The sequence below is a fragment of the Coregonus lavaretus genome, assembly GCF_964263955.1.
Source record: "Coregonus lavaretus genome assembly, chromosome: 3".
Classification (NCBI taxonomy): domain Eukaryota; kingdom Metazoa; phylum Chordata; class Actinopteri; order Salmoniformes; family Salmonidae; genus Coregonus; species Coregonus lavaretus.
The window spans coordinates 61,408,913-61,424,866 of record NC_139990.1 but is presented as its reverse complement, the minus strand read 5'-3'; the positions used below and the strand labels follow the sequence as shown (position 1 = coordinate 61,424,866).

General features: G+C 46.6%; 1 protein-coding gene across 1 annotated transcript; it reads left to right on the top strand.

Moving 5' to 3' along the window:
* Window positions 1-3,989: 3,989 nt before the first annotated feature.
* Window positions 3,990-13,733, top strand: LOC311126522 (transmembrane protein 79-like). Its single transcript, XM_084158530.1, has 6 exons — window positions 3,990-4,088; window positions 4,766-5,644; window positions 5,912-6,106; window positions 6,227-6,443; window positions 6,623-7,075; window positions 12,405-13,733. Exons 2-5 carry the CDS (start codon window positions 4,939-4,941, stop codon window positions 6,822-6,824), a joined length of 1,320 nt encoding a protein of 439 aa, XP_084014656.1. The 5' UTR covers window positions 3,990-4,088; window positions 4,766-4,938; the 3' UTR covers window positions 6,825-7,075; window positions 12,405-13,733.
* The last annotated feature ends 2,221 nt before the right edge of the window (window positions 13,734-15,954 follow it).

Sequence of the window (15,954 nt, the reverse complement as noted above, 5' to 3'; positions counted from 1 at the left end):
ATGTTACTTTTTTTATTTTATTTTTACCCCTTTCCAATTGGTAGTTACAGTCTTGTCCCGTCGCTGCAACTCCTGTAAGGACTCATGAGAGGCGAAGGTCGAGAGGCATGCGTCCTCCGAAACACGACCCAGCCAAGCCGCACTGCTTCTTGACACACTGCTTGCTTAAGCCGGAGGCCAGCCACACCAATGTGTCGGAGGAAACACTGTACAACTGGCGACCGAAGTCAGCATGCATGCGCCCGGCCCGCCACAAGGAGTCGCTAGAGCGCGATGGGACAAGGACATCCCGACCAAACCCTCCCCTAACCCGGACGACACTGGGCCAATTGTGCGCCGCTTCATGGGTCTCCCGGTCGCAGCCAGCTGCGACACAGCCTGGGATCGAATCCGGGTCTGTAGTGACGCCTCAAGCACTGCGATGCAGTGCCTTAGACCGCTGCGCCACAAATTATATGTTTTGCCCTTTAGTCTGTGTACATTACTGTATTTATACTTGGGATTTCACTTTTCAACAGTAAAAGTAAAAAAAAATCACTGGAGAACATCTTTAAAGTATAATTTTTAGAGATGACTAATGTTACTATCTGGCCCTCATACCATCATGGCCACCTAATCATCCTCAGCTTCCAATTGGCTCATTCATCCCCCCTCAATGACCTTTAACTATTCCCCAGGTCATTGCGGTAAAATGAGAATGTGTTCTCAATCAACTTACCTGGTAAAACAAGGGTAAAATAAAATACAAATGAAATAATGTCCCCATGATAACAAAAAATAAAACATTTAATTGAAATACTGTAGAATTCTATTCATTCCTATGTAGGACTGCTCCAACTGGTGAATGCCAATATGGCCGACTGGTGGCTTCAAAGCCTCTCAATGGCCAATACATACCATCAGCAATCCAGGGTTTATATACATCATTGGTTCAGACTTGCTCAGGTGGAACAAACTTAAACTTGTACCTTTTTTCAGTGCTGAATTGAATGTCATTGAGAAAACAGAAAGTTGTCATAATGTATTTTTATTTCTCACAAACATCATTTCTGAATTTGAAAGTAATCCAAGAAGTAATCATCTAGTTTTTCAAAAGTATCGTGGGTTTCATAACCATGTGTTTATAACAACTCAATAATGATGAGAAGTAGACAGGAATTCAGTTCAACCATTTATATGAATGTGCTCATCTCAACACATATTACCCATGATGCTCTGCTTATACAACTACGGTGCAAATAGTACAACCCTAATACACAACAATTACAATATTTTTGCGGTTAACGTCACTGATAACAGTTACAGTTTTTTTGTAATCAGATTACATGTAACTGATTATGTAATTAGTTACTCCTCAACCCTGCCTACAGGTAGGCTAGGCCTAAAATTTACCCGGGCTGTTCTCTCTAGGACCTCCGCTCTGTCTATGATCAACTCTCTCGGAAACCATTTAATTGCACCAAATAAGGCGAAGGAGGAGAGATGAAATATACAAGCCAACCCTCCCCTAGGAAACCCTAGGAAAATAAACAAAAGCTGTTATAGAAGTCACATTCCTGGATGGAAATGCTCGAGAAACATAAGAGGATGCGCACTGTGGTATAGTAGACTATATGCTTCCCGAGTTGAGAGAATGCCCAAATGGAATTGTGTGAGTCTTTCAGCTATTATAGCATATTCAGAAGAATAGGCAGTATGGTTTCTACTCCACAACACCACACATGAACATTAGTATTCCCAGGATATTACCAAACAGGAACAGGCCCCTCTGTGCACTGCTATTATGTGTAGCCTATAAATTTGATCCAAAAGCACATTTCATTTCATTAATTAATCTCACATTTCATCACACTCATACCAGACAAAAATGTTCTGCAAGCCTTGAGTCTAGACACGTGTCAAACAACGATTTATATATACACTAGATGACTAACAGGGGGCGCTGTTTTGAAGCCACCGCGCCTCCATCTTGGCACTCTCCAACAGTTGTCAAAAATATTTTGGGAGCTATAGAAATCCATTTATTAAAGTCTACATTTATTTTTGCCATGTTTATTATATTCCATATACCTTAATTTATTTATTTATTTTATTTTACCTTTATTTAACTAGGCAAGTCAGTTAAGAACAAATTCTTAGAGATATTGTGACCTCTACTGGTTTCATAAAGTTATAACACCATGGAAAACTCATCATTTACTTTTACGTCATTTAGCAGACGCTCCTATCCAGAGCGACCTACAGTTAGTGAATGCATACATGTTTTTTTTCATACTGGCCCCCGGTGGGAAACGAACCCACATCCCTGCCGGCCAAACCCTCCCCACATCCCTGCCGGCCAAACCCTCCCCTACCTTGGACGACGCTGGACCAATTGTGCGCCGCTGCGACAGAGCCTGGACCACATGCAGTGCCTTAGACCACTGCGCCACTCGGGAGTCAGTATAGATGACTATAGAATTATTATGCCATTTATGTAGGCTACTAATACCTCTATAGTATATCATCCATGATGGGTATGGAAAGTGTTTGGCTGAGGCATTTGACTCATCTGAAGAGAAAGTAGTTGGAAGCTATCCACAATAAAATCGTATTACCATGCATAGACCTAGGCTGTGTTCAATGGTAATTGATCAAACAAAGTAGTCTAGAAGTTACAGAAAAATGATTTGTCTTCCCGAAAATATAAATTATATGCGGGAATATTGCCTAATTAGCCTATTTTAAAGGGATAGTTCACCCAAATTACAAAATGACACATTGGTTTCCTTACCCTGTAAGCAGTCTATGGACAAGGTAACAGTAATCCATGCTTTGTCAGTGGAGGCTGCTGAGGGGAGGACGGCTCATAATAATGTCTGGACCAGAGCAAATGGAATGGCATTAAACACATGGAAACCATGTGTTTGATGTATTTGATACCATTCCACTGATTCTGCTCCAGCCATTACCATGAGCCCATCCTCCCCAATTAAGGTGCCACCAACCTCCTGTGGTTGGTTTTATTTCCCTGGCGCTGTTTCCAAATGCTAATGTTTCAGTATTTGTGGCACAAATCCCATTCAAGTCATGGGACCGATTTAAGCATTTTCCGCGCATCATGTACAAATCATACGAAAGTATAAAAAATGTAGCGTGAAGCTTATCAAAGTCACTTATAGATTATTTGAACATGATGCGCAAAAAAATTCAAATATCTGTCCCATGACTTAAATCGAATTTGTGCCACAAATGCTAAATGTGATTTGTGCCACAAATGCATTTGGAAACAGTGTCAGGGTAACTAAACCAAAGCATGGATTGCTGTTATACATTGTCCATAGACTGCTTACATGGTAAAGAAACACATATGTAATTTTGTAATTTGGGTGAACTATCCCCCTTTAAATGCTAGGCATTTAAATGTAGCTCAATTGGTAGAGCATGGCACTTGTAACGCCAGGGTAGTGGGTTCGATCCCCGGGACCACCCATAGTAAAAATGTATGCACACGTGACTGTAAGTCGCTTTGGATAAAAGCGTCTGCTAAATGGCATATTATTATAATTAAATAGATAACATCTACTGAAGAAATCTGATAGGCCTCTTGTAGCCTACACCAATATTTAGAATTCTCTGTTCATCTATACTTAATTCTGTCAGTGAGAGGGCTGTGTGTCCACCAATATTGCTTTTGGAATTAGATCTAAGAAAGGGTAACCAACATAAGGTGCTAAAAATATTACACACCAATACAATAACAAACACGTAACACGTAACATGAAACAAAAAATTTACTGTAGGCTATATCCACAATTTCTCACTAATTATTTTCACCCCAAGAAAGTCACATATACATATAATATAAGACTGCTTGAAATACGCACTTTGCTGTTTTTTTGTACATTTGTCAGGAGGAAAATATTTTGTTCCTATCGTACTTTCCCTTTAATGTTTTTTTTAAAACATACCCTTTAATAATTTACCTGGCCACACCTGAATTTCCACCCACTGAAATAAGTTGCACAATAACAATAGAAGTGGGAAAACGACGTAAGAGACATTCCATAAAATTCCCACGCTCGTTGTTTGATAAGCGCTGAGGTTGGGTGAGTGTTACACTTTTATGTATTTTCAGTTGTATTTTCCAGCTTTGTAAAACTAGCAGTCTTCTTGCGTGGTTGAAAGTCCAACATTTTATCTAGTGCGCTGTTATGAGAAACTTCCGTGTTGTGATCTGGAGTGCGCTTTGAAGGTCTGTGTACAACATTTGTCTTGACAGTTAACACATTCAGGCAACTTTATAACTCTATTTGTGTCTGAAATATATTTTATTTAGTGGTTTCACATTGCAAGCGTATTTTATTTGGTAGTCATGCGTAAATAGAGCCTTTCTTTTCTTAGACTACTCAAACAGCACAGGCCATAATGAGATGCATTGGGCGAGCTTTGTTTGCAAGGGGCAGGGAGGGATTCTACTTGTCTTATCGTTCTTTTTATTTTAATTGTATTATTATTATTATTATTATTATTATTATTATTATTTTCATTTAGCAGACGCTATTATCCAGAGCGACTTACAGTTAGTGAGTGCATACATTTTTCATTCTTGGCTTACCTTACCTGTCGTGGAAAAGTGTCCACCTTAGAGACTATTGTTTGATAATTAATGACACTAGAATACTGTCTGGAGTTACATCTTATCGGTTTTGGGGCATCATCTCTTGCGTGGGAAGACATGTATGACCTATGAATGTGCACTCTGTAAATGTACTTTTCTTTGTAGGTGAAGAAGAGCAGTTTACCATAAAACCAATAGAGCTGAGACACAAAGAAAAAAAACAGACAATGTGATGTGACTTCAGTCAAAGTAAAAACACTCAATCAAGCATAGACTTACTTACAGATTCACCAAGACAGATGGACGAAGTCTGGAGACATTGAACACCTAAAAAACCAATGACTGAGATCCTACCGTCAAACCTGGAGCTGCTAGAAGACAGCCCCTCCAAAACCAGCGGGGTGTCTGCTAAACCCCAAACCCCAACATGGGGGGCAGAGGGGGAGAAAGTGATTAAAGAATTGGAGGAAGATTTGGAAAAGGGGAGGGAAGGAGTGGTGGATGAAGAAGAAATGGTCAGCTCGGCTAAATTGGAACCTACCACTCTGCAATGGCCGGGTGACAGGGGTGTAGAGAAAACAACGAAGAAAGGAAGTGCATTGACTGAGAAAGAAGATAAGGGAAGGGGAAAGGGGGATGTCCCAGAGGGAGAGAGGAGGAGCGTGCGCTCCATGTGCACCTCTCTTCAAGAAGGAGAAAGCCGGACGGAGAGCGAGAGAGGGCTGGGGTTGGGAGCGGAGAGAATGGGGGAAGAATGGATGGAGATGGAGAGAGAGGTGCAGGACCCAGGGCTGTGTAAGAGAGGGAAGAAGGTGCAGGTAGAGATAGAGGTGGAAGATGGTATGAACTCTTTGCCTGAGAAGGCAGCGCAGGTCTTTAACCCATCCGTCACCATCCTACACTCCTCTAGTGCTCCGACGTCTCCCAGAGAACGTGAGGCATCCTGGGTTGTTGACGCAGAGAAGAGCCCCCTCCTCGTTCCCCACGGAACCCCACCTGATGGCTACTACCACCACTGGCCAGTGGAGGGGGGATCCTCAAAATGTAAAGAGATGCACCAACATTTCATCATTCTGTCTTTTGGCCTCCAACCTCTCTCTCTCTCCATGTCTCTGTCTTTCTCTTTGCTAGTCTCTCCCTTGTTCATTCAGCCACTGTGGCTCTGCTCAAATAGTTTTGCGAGTGCAAATTCATCCTTCCCTCTTCCCTTATTTGAGGTAATCTAATCTATAAGTGGTAGTGTTTCCGTTCGCTTTCTTTTACTTCAGAGGGCAGGAAGACTAATAGTATCTCCTTTCTTCTCCCCTGCAGGTGGGTGTGACTGTGCCAACAGGGAAGCTCTCAAAGTGGGCGTGTCTGTGTTCACTGCAGCTCTCATTTTCCCCCTCCTGGTGTGGGGGGGCTATGTCTTCCTGCCTTTTGATGCCCCACTGTTGGACAGTGCCCCCCTCAGGCTGGTCTACACGCTACGCTGCTCTGTTTTCGCTGTGGTGCCCATCATACTGGGTGAGTGGCTCATTGGTCATTCAGCAGATGTTCTTTACCAGAATTACTCAGGTGTGAACAGCAAGGTGAGTCGAACAACAACACCATCGTCACAAGCTAACCCTCATGTTGTCCTCCCAGGCTGGTTGGTGCTGGGTGTCTCCAGGATGCGGTTGGGTGATGTGAAGCCGCTGTGTGAGGTGGAGGCCTGGGAAGTGGGTGTGCACCGGCGCTATGTGGATGACTCCGTCACCCTCTTCCTTCTCTACTTCCTGCAGCTGGCCGTTATGGCGCCCTACCTGAGCCAGGACCTGCTCAAACTGGTGCCCCTGCTCACCATCATCTTCGCCTTCGGAAGGTAATGAAACAACAATACACCAGAGAGATGCAGTGAAATGTGTTGTCCAATTTCAGTGCTCAGTCAGTCATAACCCTATACCTACCCTATATGACATGTGATCTCAATATAAGGCGGTCTGGGCAGACTATAGAAATGACTGCATCTGTCTAATGTCCATCTCTCCTCTGTGCCAACAGGCTGATGTACTGGGTGGCAGCTGCACTGGGCAGCAGTATTCGGGGCTTTGGCTTCGGCCTGTCCTTCCTGCCCACCATGGCCATGCTGGGTGCCAACCTCTACTTCATCGTCACCATGGACGCTGGGGGCACCATCTTCGCCCAGGATGTGGTGCACCAACAAGACCCACCCCCAGACTCCCGCCAGAGGTTCTGGGGATAGGGGGATGGAGGAAAAACAGAAGGAATGGAACAATGGGGAAGAGGGACAGGATCTGTTTTACCTACTGGTGGAATTTAACTTTCAAAGGGTTACTATGTAAACGGTAGTGGATCGTTTTAGAGTGTGATTAAACCACACTGATGATGTGTATAATAGACTGGGCAGTGGTAGTCAGTGATAGAGCATGTAAAAACAGTAATTGGAGAAAGGGTGTCTACGTTATAATTCATCTTCTTGCATGGCATTAAACCGTCACTGTCACGGATTCTGCCGAGACTGCTCCTCCTCCTGGTTCGGGCAAGCTTCGGCGTTCGCCGTCCCCGGAGTACTAGCTGCCACCGCTCTATGTTTCGTAGTGTGATTGCTTTTGTCTGTCTTTTACACCTGTGTCCATTTGTGTGTTGATTACTTGTCTTATAAGTTCCTTGTTTTGCATTAGTCTGATTGTGTGTTGTTATTTTCTGCCTGTCGTGCAGAGCTGCGTGTCTGCACTCTGTCTTTGTGTGGGATTATTGTTTACGCGTGTTTGCGTAATTGCCTCGCCTCCGTCTGTTTTCGAGGTCGTGTTTTGTTTGTTGCTCTTTGGACTATTTAAGTCTTTTGGACGTATCCTCTGTGTCCTGCGCCTGACTCCTCCACCACATCCACATCGGAACTACTGACAGAACAACACAACCTAACTATGGAGTCAGCAGGAACAGCGGCGGCACCCGAATCCCTGGAAGACCGGATCAGCTACCAAGACACCATGATCCGGCAACTTGGGGCCGCCATGGGCGAGGTGTCCAACACTCTGCGCCGGTTGGTGACTCGAGAGGTGCCCACGCACTCTTACACCATCTCATCACCAACGGCCAGTCCTCCTCTCTCAGCACCGGAACCCAGTGGCATTCGGCTCTCGCTCCCGAGGGCATATGACGGTTCTGCAGCCGGGTGTCAGGGATTCCTCCTGCAGGTGGAACTCTACCTGGCCACCATACACCCGGCGCCCTCGGGATACGAGAGCGTCTCCGCCCTCATCTCCTGTCTATCCGGCAAGGCGTTGGAGTGGGCCAACGCCGAATGGAGGGGAATAGACGCCGCTACCATCACCTACGCGGAGTTCTCTCGCCGCTTCAGGGCTGTCTTCGATCATCCACCTGAGGGGAAAGCGGCGGGAGAGCGTCTGTTCCACCTCCGACAGGGGAAGAGGAGCGCACAGGAGTTCGCACTGGAGTTCCGGACGCTAGCGGCGGATGCGGGGTGGAATGAGAGGGCCCTCATCGACCACTACCGGTGTAGCCTACGAGAGGACGTTCGTCGTGAGCTGGCCTGCAGGGACACCAACCTGTCGTTCGACCAGTTGGTGGACATTTCCATCCGTCTAGACACCCTGCTGGCTACCCGCGGACGTCCCGAGTGGGGGTCGTCCATTCCACCCTCCAGCACCTCCGAGCCGATTCCCATGGAGCTCGGGGGTGCTGGCGCTAGAGAGAGGAGGAGAGAGAACCCGAGGGGGGCCATCCCCTGCACCAACTGTGGTCGTGGAGGACACACCGCGGCCAGGTGCTGGGGAGGGTCTCCTGGGAGAGGGGACAACAGGTCACGCACTGGGGAGTCATTTCAGGTGAGTAGGCGCCCCACTTACCCAGAGCTTTCTGTTGGTCACATGAGTATTCCTGTGAGATTTCCACAGGTGGCACCTCATTCCCAGCATAAGGCGCTAGTAGATTCAGGCGCAGCTGGGAACTTTATTGATCGGGCATTTTGTTGTAGGTTAGGAATTCCCCTTCGGCCGGTAGAAGCTCCATTTCCTGTCCACGCCTTAGACAGCCGGCCGTTGGGGTCGGGCCTGATCAGGGAGGTCACAGCACCACTGACGATGACGACGCAGGGGGGTCATGAGGAGATCATTCAGTTTTATCTGATTGACTCTCCTGCGTACCCCGTGGTGTTGGGGCTTCCCTGGTTAAGCACCCATGATCCTACCATTGCGTGGCAACAGAGGGCTCTTATGGAGTGGTCTGCCCAGTGTGTAGGGAGATGTCTAGGTGTTTCCGTAGGGGCGACCTCGGTAGAGAGTCCGAACCAAGTGCCCGCACTGCGCATTCCCCCTGAGTATGAGGACTTAGCACTTGTGTTCAGCTAATCGAGGGCAACACGGCTACCTCCTCATAGACAGGGGGACTGTGCGATAAATCTCCAAACAGGAGCGGCTCTTCCACGGAGTCGTGTGTATCCCCTGTCTAAAGAGGAGACGGCGGCTATGGAGACTTACATAGCCGAGTCCGTGGCACAGGGATACATACGGTCCTCCACTTCCCCGGTTTCCTCGAGTTTCTTCTTTGTGAAGAAGAAGGACGGGGGATTGCGCCCGTGTATTGATTACCGTAGTCTCAATCAGATCACAGTTAAGTACAGTTACCCACTTCCACTGATTGCGACTATGACGGAATCGTTACGCGGAGCGCAGTTCTTCACAAAGTTGGATCTCAGGAGCGCGTACAATCTGGTGCGCATTAGGAAGGGGGATGAATGGAAAACAGCATTTAGCACCACCTCGGGTCATTACGAGTATCTCGTCATGCCATACGGGTTAATGAATGCTCCTTCAGTCTTCCAATCCTTTGTTGACGAGATTTTCCGGGACATGCATGGGCAGGGTGTAGTAGTGTACATCGACGACATCCTAGTGTACTCTTCTACACGAGCCGAGCATGTAGCCCTGGTGCGCCGAGTGTTGAGAAGACTGTTGGAGCATGACTTGTATGTCAAGGCAGAGAAATGCCTGTTCTTCCAGGAGTCCGTCTCCTTTTTGGGTTATCGGTTGTCTGCGTCTGGTGTGGAGATAGAGGTAGACCGTGTATCGGCCGTGCGTAATGGCGGCAGGTAGCTTAGTGGGTAAGAGCGTTGTGCCAGTAACCGAAAGGTCGCTGGTTCTAATCCCCGAGCCGACTAGGTGAAAAATCTGTCGATGTGCCCTTGAGCAAGGCACTTAACCCTAATTGCTCCTGTAAGTCGCTCTGGATAAGAGCGTCTGCTAAATAAATAAAATTAAAATTATTTAATTAAATTAATTAATTAATTGGCAAACTCCAACCACTGTAAAAGAGGTGCAGCAGTTCTTGGGTTTTGCTAATTACTACCGGAGGTTTATTCGGGGTTTTGGACAAGTTGCAGCTCCCATTACGTCCCTGCTAAAGGGGGGTCCGGTTCGTTTGCAGTGGTCGGCTGAGGCGGACAGGGCATTTGTCAAACTGAAGAACCTGTTCACCTCGGCCCCGGTGCTGGCGCATCCGGATCCCTCTTTACCATTCCAAGTAGAGGTAGACGCGTCCGAGACCGGTATTGGGGCAGTCCTGTCACAACGGTCCGGCACACCACCTAAACTCCGCCCCTGTGCGTTCTACTCCAAGAAGCTCAGCGGAGCGCAACTATGACGTTGGGGACAGGGAGCTGTTAGCCGTAGTCCAGGCCCTAAAGGTGTGGAGGCATTGGCTTGAGGGGGCTCAACACCCTTTCCTCATTCTGACTGATCACCGTAACCTGGAGTACATCCGGGCAGCTAGGAGATTGAACCCTCGTCAGGCTAGGTGGAACATGTTCCTAACCCGGTTTGTTTTTAAGATCACATACATCCCAGGGTCCCAGAATGGTAAGGCAGACGCCCTGTCCCGGCGGTATGACACCGAGGAGAGGTCCAACGAGCCTACTTCCATACTGCCGGAGTCTTGTTTGGTGGCTCCGGTGGTATGGGAGGTCGATGCGGAAATCGAGCGGGCACTGCGTACCGACCCTACTCCCCCCGAGTGTCCTGTGGGGCGGACATACGTTCCGCTCGAGGTTCGTGATCGTCTTATTTATTGGGCTCATACATCACCCTCCTCTGGACATCCAGGTATTGGCCGGACCGTGCACTGTCTTAGCATGAAATACTGGTGGCCAACGTTAGCTAAGGATGTGAGGGTTTATGTCTCCTCCTGCTCGGTGTGTGCCCAGTGTAAGGTGCCTAGACATTTGCCCAGGGGTAAGTTACATCCCCTGCCCGTTCCACAACGACCATGGTCCCACCTATCGGTGGATTTTGTAACCGACCTACCCCCCTCCCAGGAGAATACCACCATTTTGGTCGTTGTGGATCGGTTTTCCAAGGCCTGTCGTCTCCTTCCAATGCCGGGTCTCCCTACTGCCCTACAAACCGCTGAGGCCCTATTTACCCATGTGTTCCGGCACTATGGGGTCCCCGAGGATATTGTGTCTGACCGAGGTCCCCAGTTCACCTCCAGAGTTTGGGGGGCGTTCATGGAACGATTGGGGGTCTCGGTAAGCCTTACCTCGGGGTACCACCCAGAGAGCAATGGGCAGGTGGAACGTGTCAACCAGGATGTGGGTAGGTTTTTGAGGTCCTATTGCCGGGACCGGCTGGAGGAGTGGTCTAGGTTCATCCCCTGGGCAGAGATGGCCCAGAACTCTCTCCGCCACTCCTCCACCAATTTAACACCTTTCCAGTGTGTTTTAGGTTATCAGCCGGTCCTGGCACCATGGCACGAGAGCCAGATCGAGGCCCCTGCGGTGGACGAGTGGATTCGGCGCTCGGAGGAGACGTGGGACGCTGCCCATGTCCATCTGCAGCGTGCCATCCGTCAACAAAAGGCGAGCGCCGATCGCCACCGCAGTGAGGGACCGGTGTACGCACTGGGAGATCGAGTCTGGCTCTCGACTCGAAACTTGCCCCTCCGCCTGCCCTGCCGGAAGCTGGGTCGGCGGTTTGTGGGGCCCTTCAAAGTCCTGAGAAGATTGAACGAGGTGTGTTACAGGTTACAACTGCCTATAGAGTACAAAAATATTAACCCCTCGTTCCATGTGTCTCTTCTCAGGCCGGTGGTAGCTGGCCCACTCCAAGAAGATGAGATAGGAGAGACCCCTCCGCCCCCTTTGGACATCGAGGGGGCCCCGGCGTACAGGGTCCGGACCATCTTGGACTCGAGGCGCCGGATGGGTGGTCTCCAGTATCTCGTGGAGTGGGAGGGGTACGGTCCGGAGGAACGGTGCTGGGTGCCCAGGAGGGACATCCTCGATCCATCCCTCCTGACTGAGTTCCACCGTGGGCATCCCACGCGCCCGGGTCCGCGTCCTCCTGGCCGTCCCCGAGGCCGGGGTCGGCGCACGGCTGGAGCCGCGCGTCAAGGGGGGGGTACTGTCACGGATTCTGCCGAGACTGCTCCTCCTCCTGGTTCGGGCAGGCTTCGGCGTTCGCCGTCCCCGGAGTACTAGCTGCCACCGCTCTATGTTTCGTAGTGTGATTGCTTTTGTCTGTCTTTTACACCTGTGTCCATTTGTGTGTTGATTACTTGTCTTATAAGTTCCTTGTTTTGCATTAGTCTGATTGTGTGTTGTTATTTTCTGCCTGTCGTGCAGAGCTGCGTGTCTGCACTCTGTCTTTGTGTGGGATTATTGTTTACGCGTGTTTGCGTAATTGCCTCGCCTCCGTCTGTTTTCGAGGTCGTGTTTTGTTTGTTGCTCTTTGGACTATTTAAGTCTTTTGGACGTATCCTCTGTGTCCTGCGCCTGACTCCTCCACCACATCGGAACTACTGACAGTCACTTTAGTGAAACAGTAGAATGTATTCTGTAGAAGATCTGCTAATTGACAGAAGGACAATTAAGTACCATGGAATAATGTTGAAATCACAATTGTTGTCTCAATGCAAAGAGTTAATGAAAATAGAGTTTGTAGTTCCACTCAGAATTGTGCCACTTGGGGAAGTTTCGACAACAACCAAACCACTGTCTTCCTCAGAAATATCTAGCTAGGCCTGCTGCAGACAAATAGTTTGCTGAACTGTGCTGTTTGGTTTGACAAGTATATCTGTACTTGAGGCATCCTGTAATCTATTGTATTGCATTTGGTAATTAATCTGGTATTACAGGCTAATAACATTAATTGCATTGACATTTGGGATGTAATATCAGGTTTATAGAGAAAAACTAAGACTTGCTCTAGACCTTCTAGTCAATCAATTTCCTCTTGAAAATGTTCAATATAACCAATCAAAAAATCACGTTCTGTGATAAGGTCATCGACTACTGAGTGGACATTTTGTCTCATATCTTCATGACTGTATTTCCTTTTAAAAGGATGTCCACACATTAGCAATGCAATTATAACAGCTAACAAGTCATTTAAAGATAATGGATTTAGTACAAAGACTTTGACATTGAGAACCATTTCACAATTAAAGAATGTGGATTGCATGGCATTTTGTGTCCCCACAAAAATGGCAACGTCCTTATAGAAATCCAACCTGTCCCAACAAGTACCTACAGTGAGGGAAAAAAGTATTTGATCCCCTGCTGATTTTGTACATTTGCCCACTCACAAAGACATGATCAGTCTATAATTTTAATGGTAGGTTTATTTGAACAGTGAGAGACAGAATAACAACAAAAAAATCCAGAAAAAACGCATGTCAAAAATGTTATAAATTGATTTGCATTTTAATGAGGGAAATAAGTATTTGACCCCTCTGCAAAACATGACTTAGTACTTGGTGGCAAAACCCTTGTTGGCAATCCTTGTCAGATGTTTCTTGTAGTTGGCCACCAGGTTTGCACACATCTCAGGAGGGATTTTGTCCCACTCCTCTTTGCAGATTTTCTCCAAGTCATTAAGGTTTCGAGGCTGACGTTTGGCAACTCGAACCTTCACCTGGGAGCCAGAAATCTTTCTGATTGAGAGGGGGTCAAATACTTTTTTTTTTCCCTCCACATATTTTCTATGGGATTAAGGTCTGGAGACTGGCTAGGCTACTCCAGGACCTTAATGTGCTTCTTCTTGAGCCACTCCTTTGTTGCCTTGGCCAAGCTGCTTGGCGATGGTCTTGTAGCCCATTCCAGCCTTGTGTAGGTCTACAATCTTGTCCCTGACATCCTTGGAGAGCTCTTTGGTCTTGGCCATGGTGGAGAGTTTGGAATCTGATTGATTGATTGCTTCTGTGGACAGGTGTCTTTTATACAGGTAACAAACTGAGATTAGGAGCACTCCCTTTAAGAGTGTGCTCCTAATCTCAGCTCGTTACCTGTATAAAAGACACCTGGGAGCCAGAAATCTTTCTGATTGAGAGGGGGTCAAATACTTTTTTCCCTCATTAAAATGCAAAAAAATGTATAACATTTTTGACATGCGTCTTTCTGGATTTGTTTGTTGTTATTCTGTCTCTCACTGTTCAAATAAACCTACCATTAAAATTATAGACTGATAATTTCTTTGTCAGTGGGCAAACGTACAAAATCAGCAGGGGATCAAATACTTTTTTCCCTCACTGTACCTGCCCAGGCGGTCCAACCTCCATGCCTTTATCTCTGAAAACAAATCCTTTCACAATACAGCACAGCCCTGTAAGGGCGATTGTGAATGGAGTTGTTACTGTATTTTAAAATAGACCTATAATAGAAATGTATCTATTTTAAAATGTTATGAATTAAATCTGATTTTTACAGTGCAGGTATAGAATTTATGAAATGTATAACTACACTGATTCCGTTCTACATTTCCAAGTAAACTTCAGCTAATTACAGTCTAAAAGTGTAGAGTCTATTTAATGTCTATGATAGTCTTTTCTTATGATTTTCTTTTACTTTTTATATATTTTCTCAAAATGATACATGTAAATAAATTATACTTAACAAGTGATGTTTTTATTGGCCTTTCATTTGCATCATTAGTGAAGCTGCCATTTTTATTGGTATGAAAGCCTTTTCGTGACCAATAAAAATCAGCAAGCATTTAAGGTAGACCTACAGTCGTGGTCAAAAGTTTTGAGAATGACACAAATACTAATTTTCACAAAGTCTGCTGCCTCAGTTTCGATGATGGCAATTTGCATATACTCCAGAATGTCATGAAGAGTGATCAGGTGAATTGCAAAGTCCCTCTTTGCCATGAAAATGAACTTAATCCCAAAAAAGCATTTCCACTGCATTTCAGCCCTGCCACAAAAGGACCAGCTGCCATCTTGTCAGTGATTCTCTCGTTAACACAGGTGAGAGTGTTGACGAGGACAAGGCTGGAGATCACTCTGTCATGCTGATTGAGTTAGAATAACAGACTGGAAGCTTTAAAAGGAGGGTGGTGCCTGAAATCATTGTTCTTCCTCTGTTAACCATGGTTACCTGCAAGGAAACACGTGCCGTCATCATTGCTTTGCACAAAAAGGGCTTCACAGGCAAGGATATTGCTGCTAGTAAGATTGCACCTAAATCAACAATTTTTCGGATCATCAAGAACTTCAAGGAGAGAGGTTCAATTGTTGTGAAGAAGGCGTCAGGGCGCCCAAGAAAGTCCAGCAAGCGCCAGGACCGTCTCCTAAAGTTGATTCAGCTGCGGGATCGGGGCACCACCAGTGCAGAGCTTGCTCAGGAATGGCAGCAGGCAGGTGTGAGTGCATCTGCACGCACAGTGAGGCAAAGACTTTTGGAGGATGGCCTGGTGTCAAGAAGGGCAGCAAAGAAGCCACTTCTCTCCAGGAAAAACATCAGGGACAGACTGATATTCTGCAAAAGGTACATGGATTGGACTGCTGAGGACTGGGGTAAAGTCATTTTCTCTGATGAACAAAACCCCACAAATTCTGACAAACTCCAAGCATTGATTATGCCAGAATGGGCTGCCATCAGTCAGGATGTGGCCCAGAAGTTAATTGACAGCATGCCAGGGCGGATTGCAGAGGTCTTGAAAAAGAAGGGTTAATGTAATTGTGAATAAAAGCCTTTGACACTTGTGGAATGCTTGTAATTATACTTCAGTATACCATAGTAACATCTGACAAAAATATCTCATTACACTGAAGCAGCGAACTTTGTGAAGACCAATACTTTTGTCATTCTCAAAACTTTTGACCATGACTGTATGTGCATTACAGTTGTTCTGAATGGGCACCTGTTTTCGGATGATGCTATTGCTGCATTCACAACCAAGTGGGAAGGTGGTATTTATCACCTACGACTGGGAGAAATCCACTTGAACACACTTCCAACTCCTAATTACTAGCCTTGGTGATTTACTGCCACCTGCAGTTATGGAATGTTTGCTCACGAGTGTAATTCATTGGCTGATCCCTCCTGATGACCTGGATGGAAATATATAATCTTT